At 34.8% G+C, this 15674-nt stretch overlaps 1 protein-coding gene across 1 annotated transcript in view; it reads left to right on the top strand.

Moving 5' to 3' along the window:
• Nucleotides 1-15674, top strand: part of PRKDC (protein kinase, DNA-activated, catalytic subunit) — an 88331-nt gene that overhangs the window by 18286 nt on the left and 54371 nt on the right. Inside the window, exons 21-37 of the mRNA XM_081953423.1 lie at nucleotides 332-491; nucleotides 815-921; nucleotides 1855-1945; nucleotides 2513-2676; nucleotides 3723-3875; nucleotides 4910-5017; nucleotides 5488-5714; nucleotides 7102-7196; nucleotides 8288-8387; nucleotides 8964-9094; nucleotides 9685-9939; nucleotides 10436-10665; nucleotides 12284-12492; nucleotides 12609-12741; nucleotides 13223-13381; nucleotides 14312-14515; nucleotides 15012-15197. Coding sequence (XP_081809549.1) covers nucleotides 332-491; nucleotides 815-921; nucleotides 1855-1945; nucleotides 2513-2676; nucleotides 3723-3875; nucleotides 4910-5017; nucleotides 5488-5714; nucleotides 7102-7196; nucleotides 8288-8387; nucleotides 8964-9094; nucleotides 9685-9939; nucleotides 10436-10665; nucleotides 12284-12492; nucleotides 12609-12741; nucleotides 13223-13381; nucleotides 14312-14515; nucleotides 15012-15197 — 2712 coding nt within the window. The remainder of the gene's footprint in view (nucleotides 1-331; nucleotides 492-814; nucleotides 922-1854; nucleotides 1946-2512; nucleotides 2677-3722; nucleotides 3876-4909; nucleotides 5018-5487; nucleotides 5715-7101; nucleotides 7197-8287; nucleotides 8388-8963; nucleotides 9095-9684; nucleotides 9940-10435; nucleotides 10666-12283; nucleotides 12493-12608; nucleotides 12742-13222; nucleotides 13382-14311; nucleotides 14516-15011; nucleotides 15198-15674) is intronic.

Below are 15674 nucleotides of genomic sequence, written 5' to 3'. Positions count from 1 at the left end.
CTAAGTGCCATTGCTATATTGCTATAATACATAGGCAGGACTGCATATTACCATCACAACAGTGAGCAAATCAGTGAGTAAGTCCAAAATGTGAATGATAAATTCATATGTCTGTTACATATGATGTAGTTTTGTTACGTCTATTTGATTCTGAAGTCTAATTGTACCTTATTCCAGGAGCAAGTTTCTTTAACAACCTTAACATTTTAAATATTTGTAGCAATAGTTAAGAAAATAGTCCATTGAATGGTCAAAGATAACTTCAGGATAATGTGGATGTTTTATATCTCCAAACTTCTTATAACTCCTTGTCATTATGCACAACCTACAGAATGCTTTTAAACTGGGTCTTAGCTACACTCCAATGGCTGATGTGGCACTGGACGCACTGGAGGACTGGTCAGCCCACATTCCCAGATATACTATTCAACCTTACTACAAAGACATTGTGCCTTGCCTTGATGGTTATTTGAAAACTTCTGCATCAGCAGGTAAAAATAATAAATATACATCCTATTTATTTACATCAGTAAATCTAGGAATATGAAGAGGTTTTAACACCATTCATGTATTACTGAATAGTCTTGGAGTGAGTGACATGAGGTATAAAGGACTGTAATTCAATTTGCTGTAGGACTACGTGGTAGCGGTTATAATAGCATTGTTGGAAGGTGTATGTAGTCAATCATTTCTGCTGCATTTGGGGGGCTTTGAGTTTAAATTAGTTTCTTGAAAAATCATAAATACTTCTCTGGTTTTTAAGATTTATTTTATTGCTTGCATATTATTTTTTGGGGTTTTTTCTTTTAAATAGGTGAATCTCAGAATAATTTAGAAGTGAAGAAACTTTCCAAAGCCATCCAGAAAGGAATGAACAAAGTAGTTATCCAGCATCTCAGAAAATCAAAGAATATTGAATTGGTAAAGAATTTTCCTGCCTTTCTAAAATACTAGCTTTTCATTTTGAAAAGTGATATTTCAATAAAAGTTAATTTTATTTATTACTAGCCGATAAACCAGCATTGCCTGGGTATTTATTTATAGGAAGAAAATGTCTGGACCAAACATAATTTTTAATGTTGGTTTTTCCCCCTTACCAGAGGGGGCACCTTGTGGAGTACTCTGAAGCCATTACCATGGCAACTCCACTGCACTGCACAGTAGAAACCATTTTACAGCAGTACAGTAGAAGTCATTTTAAGGCAGAATAGGCTGTATCTTAGCAGAACACACACCCCAAGTGGTTTTAGGGGTGTCTTACCTCCACAGTATTTGTTTCCAGAGAGTAAGTTATCTGTGTACCAAGTTTGGTTGAAATTGCTCGACGTGTTCCAGAGTTATGCTGGAACATACACACACACAGCCGTTTTTATATATGTAGAATAAAGTGAGGAAGAAGAGGAGAAGAAGAAGAAGATAAGTCTTGAATAGAATTTACATATTAAAGCTTAAAATTTCTCAGTAAACAGTCAGTATCTCACATTATATTTCATTGGTAGTAATAAAAACACTGTATGATTTATTACAGAGAATCTTATCCTCAGGCAGGCTAAAATCTCATAAAAATAAAACTGTACCTGATCTGGCAATATTCAGAATCAATAGATATTCCATTCTACCTAAATGAAAGGATGGCATGTTCTTAAAAGCCTTCAAAATTTACATTATTACAGAACTTTGGTTATGAAATATTGAAGATTTATTTATTCCTCTATTACTGTATGTAATATTCTCCTGACCGGTGTTCCAAATTTGTGTGCCTGTTGCCTGATCTTACACTAGAATAGTGCATTTGGGATTGTTTTAAGCCTTTTAAGCTGTTCGTGTTCTCATTATATTGTTGTTATGGTTTAGGAGGAAGATCTGTCTTTAGAAGCTGTAAGAGCTAGAGTTGTACGCCTTCTTGGAACTTTGGGAGGACAAATCAATCGGAATTTAATTACAGGTAGCAATTTTATTTACATGCTTTTATATATATATTTTTTCAAACAAGTTTTATTGGTTTTTATAATTTTTTTCAGGGAAAAGGTTAAAAAGGATATAACAAATTTTGACAGCTACGTCGTGTGGGGGAGAGCAGTCCCCCCAAGTCTCACAACTTTTACAAAAAAAGTAGAAATACATCAACATTTGAATAAAAATTAGCAGTTTTAGGTTTAACACTAAGTCATCAGTATGTTTCAATCATGTTTTTGTATCACTTCCGTAAAGGTACATTCTAACAACAATTGCAATAATGTTTCAAGTCACTTTTGTGATCTGAGTCTTCTGGTTGCTGCATCCTCCCTCCCCCCCCCTCCCCCCCCCCAATCTAATGGCAGAGCCTCACTTTTTTTGAGGCTTTTATATTTTTTCTTGTTTTAAATTATTGCACTGGTTTTATACTTTTTTATTAGTTCTAACTGTTTAAAAGCGGTCGAGAGTCATATATTGTACATAGCCAAGTATTAGCATATCTGTGCCTAGCTAGTTCTCAGATTTTTAACCAGACATTCTTTTCTAAACGTGCCAGCTGCTTCTGCAGAGGAAAAGATGAAGAAATTTGTATCCTGGGATATAGAGAAGCGTCTGAATTTTGCAGTTCCATTTGCTGATATGAAGCCTGTTATATACTTGGATTTATTCTTGCCTCGGGTCACTGAATTGGCTCTTTGTGCTAGCGACAGACAAACCAAGGTATTAGGCTGAATGTTTTTGTTCTGTTCTTTTCTGTTGAACTGACTTTTTTTCTGGATTGGGACTATGGTTCATTATTAAAAAGTAATCTAGATATGAACGATACAAATAAATATTCCAAAAGTATAAACTCTGAAGATCTTTGAACATAGTGACGTTATTTACTTATTGATTATTAGGAGCAATATACTGACTCCGTAAACCACTTAAAGGTAAAGATTCCCCTCGCACATATGTGCTAGTCGTTCCCGACTCTAGGGGGCGGTGCTCATCTCCATTTCAAAGCTGAAGAGCCAGCGCTATTCAAAAACGTCTCCGTGGTCATGTGGCTGGCATGACTAAATGCTGAAGACGCAAGGAACGTTGTTAACTTCCCACCAAAGGTGGTCCCTATTTTTCTACTTCCATTTTTTACATGCTTTCAAATAGCTAGGTTGGCAGAAGCTGGGACAAGTAATGTTACATGATGCTAGGGATTCGAACCGCTGAACTGCCGACCTTTCGATCAACCAGCTCAGCGTTTTAGCCACTGAGCCACAGCATCCCCTTAGAAAAACTGTTTAGAAAGTGCTGTAAAGCACTATGAAGCATTATATTAGTCTAGGTGCTATTGCGTTTATATCCGGTCTTCTCTCAAAAGACTTCAAGGTGATATGGGTAGAAGTCTGCCTTACTTTTATGCTTACAGCTGCAGCTCTGTGGGGTAGGTTGGGTGGCCAGAAAATGGTACAGAATGCTCCAGTGAATTCCATGTCAAATAGAAAGTAGAACTTGATTCTTTCCTGTACATGTCCAAGAGTGTAAGCATTACTCACCTCAGCTTTCTAATTGCAGGATAAAGATGTTAATTATTTGGTGAAATATTCATCCCTGTCTATATATTGCTTGTATGTTTTAAAGGAAAATTAAAGTTTTAGTGTTGTAACGTAACATTCTTTCACATTAAATGATATTTTTATCGGATAGAACTTGCTGAATACATTCATAATGATAGATTAATTTGGAACAATCCAATCTAATAACTGATCAGTAGTCACATTTTTCAGGTTGCAGCTTGTGAACTGTTGCACAGCATCGTTATGTTCATGCTGGGAAAAGCTTCTCAAATACCTGAAGGTCATGAGAATTCCCCACCAATGTTTCGTTTGTATAAACGTATGTTTCCTGTACTGCTTCGACTTGCTTGTGATGTGGACCAGGCAAGTAAATTTCATTTTACTGCTTCAAAGTGAGATTGGTTTTTGATGTTAAAAAAAACCTCTTCCTTTCCAAAAACAAAACAGATTTCTAATGAATTTGGATTTCATCTTTGGTCATATTACCTCTCCCACAAGAAAACTTATTTTTTTGTCTGTTATATCATGGAAGCCATTAAAATCTAACGAGGAGGGAAATAGTTTAAAACTAAAAAAAGCAGTCGTCAGTCCAGTCAATATATAGGTTAACTCAGTGTTTCTGAACTAATTTAATAATGGACTACTAAATACATATTGGGAAAATGAGATCCAGTTTGGCCAATCAATTTCTGATATAAACAATGGATCGACTCCCAGTTGACAACTCCCCCCCCCCCAAAAAAAAACAGAAAGGAAATAAAAATGTTAGGAAAATTTGAGAATAGCATGTAAAGCAAACAATCTCTTCTTAGTCTTTTTGAATTGTTCACATTTTTTAATGAATTTGTGAATGCCTTCCTGTCCTCTCCAAACATTTGAATCCATTTACTTTCTCCCTTGAGTTCATTTATGTTCTGTATACTATAAGGATTCCTACTACAAATTCATAAGGACAAGAAGGTTGTTTGATTGAAATCTGTAATTTCTTGAGAGCTAGAGGCAAGTGAATCTCCAGTTTAATAAAATCTCATTTTTATATATTTATCTGTTGTTTCCTTTTGGGGTTTCCTGTACAAGATAATAATTCACTTATCATAATATGTATAGATTTATACTCAGCAATTGTACTTCAGACATATCAGTTTATCATTCTGAATTTAAGTATATTTGCCAATACATGTACGGTATGTTTCAATGGTCAGTTCAAAAGGGAACTAATAGAAATCATTACAAAGCAGTTAATATTTAATAAAATATAATGAGTTGAAGCTGTATGAAACCAACTTGTATGCGTTTCTAAAAAGTCCCAACAAACATTGGGATCATTTTGTGAGAATTTTTCTACAGTATAATTATAAATCTAAAATGCAGAATAAACTAATCTTTTATTTTTTTAGGTTACAAGACAACTCTATGGCACTTTAGTAATGGAATTGATTCATTGGTTCACAAACAATAAAAAGTTTGAAAGCCAAGACACTGTGACACTACTGGAAGCAATTTTGGTAAGTGATTATTGAGTAAGATAAATTATAAAGATTTCTGTCAAAGTTGTAACTTACCAGTCTAAGTTTTAAGATTTTCTCAATTAATTTTCAATTTCTTATAAGGTGGTTGACCATTTGTCCAACTACTATTGTTTTATTTTTGACCATTGCAATATGGGTCTCTTGCTGCTGTGTTTATTTTATGTTTACTTCTATTTTTAAAATATAATTTAATTATTTGATTGTTGATTTTAACCAACTAGAGAATCCTTTTTTTTCTATTTAAAAAATCCCTATTATTAAGCTAAAAAAATTGTCTTGGAGCAGTTTACTTGAAAAGGTTTAAATAGTCCATTTTTGCTGTCATTGATATTTGTAATTATTTGGATAGCCTAAAAATGCTATATATAAATTACATTTGATTTTTGTGTTGCATAAAAGTTGCATATCTCTGAAACACAGTGAATCTAGATTGTTCTCTGTTTCAGGATGGGATAGTGGATCCTGTAGACAGTACTTTGAGGGACTTTTGTGGTCAGTGTGTCCATGAATTTTTGAAATGGTCCATTAAGCAAACTACTCCACAGCAGCAAGAAAAAAGTCCAGTGAACACCAAATCTCTTTTTAAGCGGCTGTACAGCCTTGCTCTCCATCCTAATGCTTTCAAGCGGCTAGGATCTGCCCTTGCTTTCAACAACATTTACCGAGAGTTTAGGTGAGCAGTGAATAAATTAATAGCTGAATCAAGCAATAGAGTAATGTGCAAATGTTTGTGCGGTTTCTATCAAAGCTGGCAGGAATACCAAGCTGGCAGGAATAGCGAACACTCCAGAAGATAGGCTAAAAATACAGAAGGATCTTGACAAACTTGAACATTGGGCACTGTCTAATAAAATGAAATTCAATGGTGAAAAGAGTAAGGTTCTACACTTAGGCAACAAAAACGAAATGCGCAGGTACAGTATAGGTGGCACCTTCCTCAATAGTAGTAACTCTGAAAGGGATCTTGGAGTCCTAGTGGACAACCATTTAAATATGAGCCAGCAGTGTGCAGCAGCTGCCAAAAAAGCCAACACAGTTCTAGGCTGCAACAACAGAGGGATAGAATCAAGATCACGTGAAGTGTTAATACCACTTTATAATGCCTTGGTAAGGCCACCCTTGGAATACTGCATTCAGTTTTGGTCGCCACGATGTAGAAAAGATGTGGAGACTCTAGAAAGAGCGCAGAGAAGAGCAACAAAGATCATTAGGGGACTGGAGACTAAAACATATGAAGAACGGTTGCAGGAACTGGGTATGTTTAGTTTAATAGAAAGAAGGACTAGGGGAGACATGATAGCAGTGTTCCAATATCTCAGGGATTGCCACAAAGAAGAGGGAGTCAAACTATTTTCCAAGGCACCTGAGGGTAGAACAAGAAGCAATGGGTGGAAACTAATCAAGGAGAGAAGCAACTTAGAACTGAGGAGAAACTTCCTGACAGTTAGAACAATTAATCAGTGGAACAGCTTGCCTCCAGAAGTTGTGAATGCCCCAACACTGGAAGTCTTTAAGAAGATGTTGGATAGCCATCTGTCTGAAACGGTATAGGGTTTCCTCCCTAGGCAGGGGGTTGGACTAGAAGACCTCCAAGGTCCAACTCTACTATTGTATTGTATTGTATTAAATGTACTTTAAAATCCTATTAGAAGTTGTTACTTGTGGGATATTAAGCAGTTGTAAATCTTACGTGGATAAACACTGCTACAACCTTTTGTGATACTGTATTGAGTGCAATAGATTTTAATTCAAAATCGAATAAGTAAAATACTTCAGTCTGTTACATTTGTGCAACCGTTTTGCTGGGTTCATAGTTATTAAAATCTGGATTGTTCGGCATGATTGGCATTGGGTATCACAGCTATGGTGTCTGTTCATGTTTAGTAGAGTCCAATTAATAACTCATGTTTATTCCAGAAGGGATCTAATTGTTATTATTTGCCTCTATTCTAAACATTTGTGAACCATGTGAGACAATAAAGTTACCATTTTTTACACTACATTAGCTGTAAATAGTTCTCACCTAAATAAGCTTAATTTGTTTCCCCTTTGTTTCACAGAGAAGAGAATGCTCTGGTGGACCAGTTTGTTTTTGAAGCATTGGTTGTATATCTGGAAAGTCTGGCCTTGACACATGGAGATGAGAAGTCTTTAGGTGATATTGACAGCTTTTGTTGGTTGTTTCAGAATTCTTTAAAAACTTCAGGCCTTAATACTGTAGTTTTTAATAGTTTTCTAATGAAATGTTTCTCTTTTGAGCAGTTAGAATATTTCTATAAAATTACCATATTTTTCGGACTATAAGACACTCAGGACTATAAGATTCACCTTGCTTTTGGGGAGGAAAAGGGGAAAATATCTGACTCCCAGCATCCATCCGGTATTCATCTGGTCCGTTCACCACTGCCCATTCACCACTGGCACCATGGCCCATTCCAGAACAGCTGATTGGCGTCGCATCAAAACCCCACCACCACCACCCCTGGCCACAATATTTGCTGTATAAGACGCACAGACATTTCCACCCAGTTTTTTTTTGGGGGGGAAGTGCGTTTTATACTCAGAAAAATACAGTATATTGTACATATGTGTTGACAGATAATTTTGGAAAAATGCTTTTTAAAAAAATAGACTTGAAATACTTTTATGTAGGGTTCATATTTTATGTTATTTCAATATTATGTTCATTTAAGCATTACATTTTAGTAATTTATGTATTTATTTCAATTCTAAAAATAGAAAACAATTAAGCAGTCAAAACATTCTCAAAATAAATAAATCATCAATCATGATTAATCAATTAATAATAAAACCTTTTACTATGTTATACTTTAATTACAAACAATCAAACAAGTGAAGCATATTCAAGGTTTTCTGTTCTCCAAAATGGGGGAAAATGAGAACTATTAAAAATTAGACTATAAGTATACAACTTTGTGTATTAAACATAGACTGAATACAATTTTCAACCGGAAATGTATTCACTATCAGATTTCAGATTACCTTTTCAGACAAAGCACATGGAAGAGATATCATCTACAGTTTTGTTTCTTCTTCTCAGAAAACCTTAAAAGTTCCCGAAATGGCAGGGGAAAAAAATTTATAGCCCTTATACAGTATCAGCAAAGCTAGAAAGTAATTTAAATAATGTGCATTTTATCTTTGCAAAACCAATTAAGGTGCATATCTGTTCAAAACTTTACTTAGAAGCAATCACAATAATACTTTTTCTGGATTTGAAAATAGGTACAGTTCAACAATGCTGTGATGCTATTGAACACCTCAAGCGTATCATTAAGCATAAAGCATCTACTTTGAACAAAAAAAGCACTCGGAGATTACCTCGGTTAGTATTAGTCTTTATCAATTCCCAGAAAACATACCACTTATTTATTAGTTTCAGTGATTTTTCTTCTGAGGAAACACTATTATATTCTGAATATATTTCAGCAACCTTTTAGACTCTGAATTTGTTTCCTAAATTTACTTGCAGCTAAGGTTGGCATCCAGTTTAATTGACCTGGCTAAATCTCTGCATCCAGACTTTTGCATCCAGACTGAATGTATCTAGTTTAAATGCATCCAATATTTGCTGCATGCAGCAGAATGCAATTCTGTCACAAATATAAAAGATGAAACTGTTTGACCTGATGTGGTATAGGGAAATAAAGTTACTAATTGTTAATTTATTTTGCAGTCAGGAGGAGAAATTAAAATTTTAATATCAACTATAATATTTAGTGTTGGAGATTAAAATGCAAGGCATGGCAAAAATCTGACTACAGTATAAAGTTCTAATGCATATGAATCTGTTGATTCTCTTATTGGTAGAGCATTTGAAATCCTACTTTTATATTTAAATGCAGAAGCATTTAAAAACTGCTTGATAATTTCAGACTTTCATTTTAATTCATTCCTGTAGGGGATTTCCATCTAGATCTATTTGTTTAGAGGATGTTGTCATGTGGCTTTTGAGACAGTGTGGACAACCCCAAACTGAATGCCGGCACAAAGTCATGGAACTGTTATTTGAATTTGTTCCGTTATTGCCAGGTATGTATATTACAACATGTGTAAATAGTCTGTTGCTAGCATGATATACTGACTTTTGCACTGTGTTACAGATTGGGAATTCTTTTCAAAAAAAATGCCTCTTTTGGAAGCCTAGCAATTTATTTTATTTTCCTCATATACATACATTTTGAAAGTATGTGGACCAATTGTAATGTTGGGTTCTGCATACCATTAGATGACGTATATTCTATTTACATTGGTAGGACATGTTCAGTAGTTCAATAAATTGGCTTTTGCCAAATCAAAGTACTATAAAAATGTTACTACCAGTTTCTATAATTATTTAAAAATTGTATTATCATCCCACAAAAATAAAATCCTTTGAATAATTATCTCTGTTCGTTTTATAGACTGTCTAAGGGTGGCAGAGAATATTCTTTGTCAATTTCTCTATCAATTTAGGATTTATTTAAAAATGGATCCATTTTTGGAAATAGTTTTTATAGTCATGTCCCCCACCCCATTCTTATAATAAAAATATTTTTTTTCAGTTTTTAAAAAAATATAACCTTGGAATTGAATTGCAACAAATTTATCTAGAGTCTTTAATCTGTTTGCTTCTCTGACAGGAAACCCATCTCCATCTTCATGGTTGGGTGATATTCTCCAGAAAGAAGGAATCTATTTTCTCATAAAGAAATTTGAAGGAGGAGGATGTGAGGGTGAAAATGTCTCTGGAATCTTATCTCATCCAACCCTCTATGAGTTGCAAGGGAGTTTTAGTTTGCGAGCGGTTGAACAATGGATGGATATGCTTCTAGCTGCCTTAGACTGTTACAATACCTTTATTGAACAGGGAATGATAAAACCAAATGAGATCTTAGGTAGGTAGATGACATAATCAGTTTGCACTACGATTGTCATCCCCAGTCCATTAGAAAAAATTACATAACTACAGGTGTGAAAATGGTTCATGCTCAACTTCATCTTTAATTGCAAATAAATTATTTCTGATAGATTTTTTACAATCTTTTGACCAATATACAGAAAGTCCTAGAGTTCTCCCCTTCATTTAGGAACACTGTTCCACTAGACCAATTGGCAAATGCACTGGGGTGGATTTGCATTATAGAAAATCTCACTCTTCTTTGTATGCTTTACTTTGACAAAAAGTATTTCAGTCTTATCATCAAAGAACTTTCCAAATGTATATTTTCTTCCTAATAAGGTCATTATTTGGTACTGGCCATCACAAAGGCCTATTTTTTAAAAATAATATACAGTATGTTGGTATAACTTATTTTTGGAAGTTCTTGTGAATTCTGGAGTAAAAATTGTAATGGCTGTATTTTTAACATTTTTTAAAATATTTGTTTAAAGCTACAAACACCGGGTCTTCATTTTTAAAATCATTGGAGTTCTTCCTTGGTAAAATTGCCTTGGGCAATATATCTGGTGCAGAGCAATGTTTTAGCAGTGCATCCAAAGGTGATACGTTGTTGAGCCCACAAGAAAGAGAAGAATACAATTACAGCAAATGTACAATTATAGTTCGGATTATGGTTTTTGGCAGCATGATTTTGGAGACTCACCAGCAACATTTATGGAAGGTAGGTTTGGCTTCACTGGTTCAAGCAAGTTTGCTATGAGCTACCACACGTAAAAGGACTAAATAAGTCTTAAAGGCCTTATAAAAGGCAGGGAGGGCCAAGACATGCAGATCTACAGGTGGACATGATAAAGCATGTTTCCTGTGTTCTATCAGATGATACTTAAGTAATGGAATTGGAACATATTAACTCTATCAGATCTTATGAGACCAGTAGCAGTAATTGGATATAGACAATCTTGCACAGATCTAAATCCTGTGCAAAAAGGTCCAGCGTCTTAAATTGTACCTGGAAGTCCATGTGCAATCAGTGTACTTTTGCAAAGTAGTGCTGTTGCATGGTGTCTCAAAATGTACCATAACTACCTGTATGATATTGAGATGTACCTATAATGCCATATCTTAGACCAGATATACCTTAAAGCCTCATATAGAGCATATTGCAGTAATCTAGATGAAAGATATCCAATGCATGAGTGAGTAAGACTTCCCGATTTAGGAATGGCACAGTTCACATATAAGATAGGTTTAAGATACATTTGTGATATAGTTTAGATGGCATTAAAATAATGAAAGAATTGTGTAATTTTAAAAATGTCTTTATATCACACATTGCCTTTGTTTGCTGCCTTCTGACAAATTTAGATAAATGCCTTTTGCAATTTTTGTGGCATTATACCGAATGAGCTGAATTAATCTACTGATTAAATAGCTCCATGGTTTTAATACAACTCCAGAGGAATATATTTTCCCCATATTAAAATGATGATGATATGAACTATTTGTTGAAAGTATGCCCACTAAATGGCATCTTTGTCACTGGGCATGCTGAAATGACTTTCAGAGTATAGTAGAACTATTAACTCTCAGCTACCTTTAATAAATCTCATAGGTGTTCTTGAAAATTTGTTCATCTATACCCTGTTTCCCCGAAAATAAAACTTCCCCGGATAATAAGCCCAATTGGGCTTTTGAGTGCATGCGCTAAAATAAGCCCTGTCCGAAAATATTGTAACACAGCAGCAGCCATGAGGTGACCACGCTCGCTGCCTCTTACATCTCAAAAATAATAAGACCTCCCCGAAAATAATGCCAAGCGCTTATTTTGGGGGTCAAAAGAAAAATTTTCGGGGAAACATGGTAAACATACAGCTTATATAATACAATCTAAGTCCTTTAACTTTTGAAAAAAATTACCCTGTTCCCCCCCAAAATAAGCCCTCCCTGGATAATAAGCCACCCCTGGGTAATAAGCCCAATCGGGCTTTTGAGCGCATGCGCTAAAATAAGCCCTCCCATGAAAATAAACCCTTACCGAAAATATTGCAACACAACAGCAGCCATGAGGTGACCACGCTCACTGCTTTCTGCACCTCAAAAATAAGACCTCCCCCAAAATAAGGCTGTGCTTATTTTGGGGGGTCAAAAGAAAATAAGACCCTGTCTTATTTTCGGGGAAACACAGTATAAAAATGAAATGTAGATTGAATAAAATAATTATTTCAAGGGGATGCACACAGAGATGGAATATTTAAGGGTAAACCTTAAAATAAATGCAAATGATAAACTTTTCAACTTAAAAGTACTTATCTATCTCCTTTTCATCTTACCATTTCTAGATGCTTGAGAAAGAGCTGCTTAATGAGAATCTAATAAAACTTGTTGTGAAAACCATTTGTGACCCAAAAAGCGTAGGCTTTAATATAGTAGATGTACAAGTTATGGAAAATCTCCCAAATATTTGTGTGAGGCTAGTAAAAGCTTTGATGAACTCTCCCTATCATAAATCTTTAGAGAATCGTATCAAAGAAATAATAACCATGAAAAGGTAAGACACTTCTTGAATCAGTATTCTAATACCACTGTTTAAAAATGCAAATAATTTTTAGGGCGACATTTAGTGTGTGTTATATACAATCATAATTTATTCATTTTATTTGTTAGCATTGAAGAGCTTTGCACTGTTGATTTGTACAATCCAGAAGCCCGGCTGGATCACATTAGATATGTATCCATTCTTTCTGCCTGCAGACAGCTTCACAAGGCTGATGTATTGAACTGTATCTTGCAATCTAAGGTAAAAATATGGGTATTTATACCACCATGTTTGCAAAGTAAAAAAGAATACATGGGAGTTCAGATGTCTATCACAGTAATGTAACATGTTTGTTAGTCGCTGAACATTAAGCATTCTTCACGGTAAGAAACACTATTGTGTTTCTTCATTCGTGCGGGAAAACATTTCTAGCTTTGCTCACTGCTAGACACTTTTTTTTGGTGTCTAAATCCACACTGTTGGTTTTATTGAATAATTTTGTTCATGTTGAAGTGTCTGCAACTGTCATTTTGTGTAGCTCTTTTAAGGGTATCTAAATGATGTAATTCTCAATTTAACGCGTTGGAGGAAAGCCATTATTTTTTATCAGTTATTCAGCTTAAGAATCTCTAGTTTTTAAAATAATGATAAAGACTGTAAGAACTTTAGGTGACCTTTATTTAATTGCTTAATTATAAATTTGTTTTTATTCAAATGTGTTATCATTTTTCTCTCCCCAAAGGATGCAGATCATCATTTTGAAACTGGCTCTAAGCTCCTTTTAGTAGTGTACAAAGGTATTGCACCAGGAGATGAAAGAAGGTCCCTTCCTTCGTTAGACATCAGCAGTAAACAATTAGCTGAGGGACTTCTGCATTTGGCTTTTGCTTTTGGTGTTCGGGTAAGGCCTTGGCCTTGTTGGTGCCATCTGTCTCTCTCTGTTCTTTGGAATTCAAATGTATTTAAGAAACCTTCCAGTTGCTAATCTCTGTCCCTTGTATAAGCCACCATCCAAGTCAATGTTATATCACATAAAGAGAGAATGAAATAACTTTAATTAAAAATTGGCATGGGTTAGGGTTAAAAGGTAAAGGTTCCCCTTGCACATATGTGCTAGGCGTGCCAAAATTGTGTGTGCATGCGTTATTGTGTGTGCATGCATACCCATACCCACAATTCAATGCACCCTGCTCACCTGCGCATGTGCATGCGACCCACCTGGGGGGGGATTTTTGCTCTTCCCCAGGCTCCGGAGGGTTTCTTGAAGCCTGGGGAGGATGAAAAATGGCCCCTTTCTATTTCCACACTTAGTTCATTGAGGAAAGAAAAACAGAATGTCAAAAGCAGCAAAAAAGAGAGGGATTAGTTTTCTGGTAGATCTTCCAGACATATCAACTACTGCCAAAAGCAACTTGTTGCTTTGCTAGGCACTTGCAACCTACTCTCCTGTCATCAGTATTTTGTTTTCCTGGATGCATTGAATAACCTTTCTATTCTGTAAACCTAAATATCCCAAAAAGAGAAAATAGCACAATCGATTGAAGACATTTGTAGATGCACCATCTGGGTCTCTGCTTTCATCTCTAACAATGTAAGATTAGTGCTTAGGTATCAGTAGAGATGAATTTTGCAAGAACAAAGCAACTGCTGTGGGCTATTATTGCTCATCTCACCAAGAATTTCTGCCTCTGTTCAAATACAAAAGATTTGTGGTTTTCCTCGAAAATACTGATGTGTTCTGTCTTATTTTCTTTTTGTGTTTTTTGACTAAGAAGTTACACGGGGAAAATTGAATGACAAAAAAATATTCCTTTGTATTTATTTCCCTTAGTGCACGGAGCTGGTGAGCCTCTTGTTGAACACATTGATGTTATCTGTACCATTGTCTGGAGCAGCCCAAGAAAGTCTTATCAACTTTTCTCATGGAGAATATTTCTACAGACTCTTCTTAGAAATCATTAACCGGGAGTTGTTGAAAAATCTGGAAATTGCTGTACTTGAGCTTATGAAATCAGCTTTAGATAGCCCCAAAATGGTACTGGATTTTTCGTTTAAAATTTTGTTTACATTTTTAAAATGTTCCTTTGAAATATACTAGCATATTTATTTTTTAGGTTTTATTTCCGCAAAAATTGACAATGAAACTATAACTATATTTTAGCTATCCTTCTATTTTATCATTGATTCCTTCTTGATTTTATTTCTGTTAAATGATTTGTTTTTCATTTGTTACTATTTTTAATCATATTTTTTTAGCTTTTTATTACTTTGATCACCATTTCTATTTTTAGAATAGATCTACTGCTAGATCTTCTTGTTACTATTCTATAAGTAATGGATGTTTTGAAAGAACATTCTGATTTTACATTCTTAGTTTCTTAGAAGGATACTTTCTGGTTTTGAGAAACTCATCTAAAAATGTACTTACCAATTGCTTACCTTGCACATTTTGTAGTTTTGTTCCACAGTATAAAAGTTGAATTAAATTAAAATGCTTCAATATTGTATCTTTTCAATATCCTACACTGCAGGTTAGTACAGTTTTGAACGGTATGTTGGATCAAAGCTTTAAAGACCGTGCTACTTGCAAACAACAAGGAGTAAAACTAGTAGCTGCTATTTTAAAAAATTGGGGACATCTTGATCACTGGTGGGCCAAAGATGCTTCTCCTGAGAGCAAAATGTCTGTTTTAACCCTATTGGCTAAAGTTCTGCAGGTAAACGTGTGTGTGTGTGTGTGTGTGTGTGTGTGTGTGTGTCTACCCAGCTGCCTCTGGGTAATTTTCCTAGGGTTATAATATCAACATTGATTTTGGAATAATTTTTAAATGTCAGTGGTATTTCTACAGCTATCCAATATTGTAGCCAATCTTCTGTCCAATCTTCTATCCAATTTTCTGTCAGTTTGGTTTATGGTATCCAACCTCATTATATAATTGAAAGTGTTTTGTTGTTTGTCTGCATATATTTAGAATTGGAACTAATATGAAATTAAATTATAATAAAACTTATTTCTTTGAAAGCATGCTTTGATTTTAGTAGGCATTATGCTGCTGTTTTTTGCATTTATTAATGTAATTAATGTAAGAGTTCTTAAGAGCTCTACATGACACAAAAGTATAGAATATATAGAATATAGAAATATAAAACAGATAATGTAAACTTTCCTTAATGAAATGCTGTGGCATACTATC

Source organism: Natrix helvetica (assembly GCF_964273705.1).
Source record: "Natrix helvetica genome assembly, chromosome: 4".
In the NCBI taxonomy this organism is placed as follows: domain Eukaryota; kingdom Metazoa; phylum Chordata; class Lepidosauria; order Squamata; family Natricidae; genus Natrix; species Natrix helvetica.
Note: the sequence above shows the minus strand (reverse complement) of the source record. Positions and strands in the feature narration are given on the sequence as shown.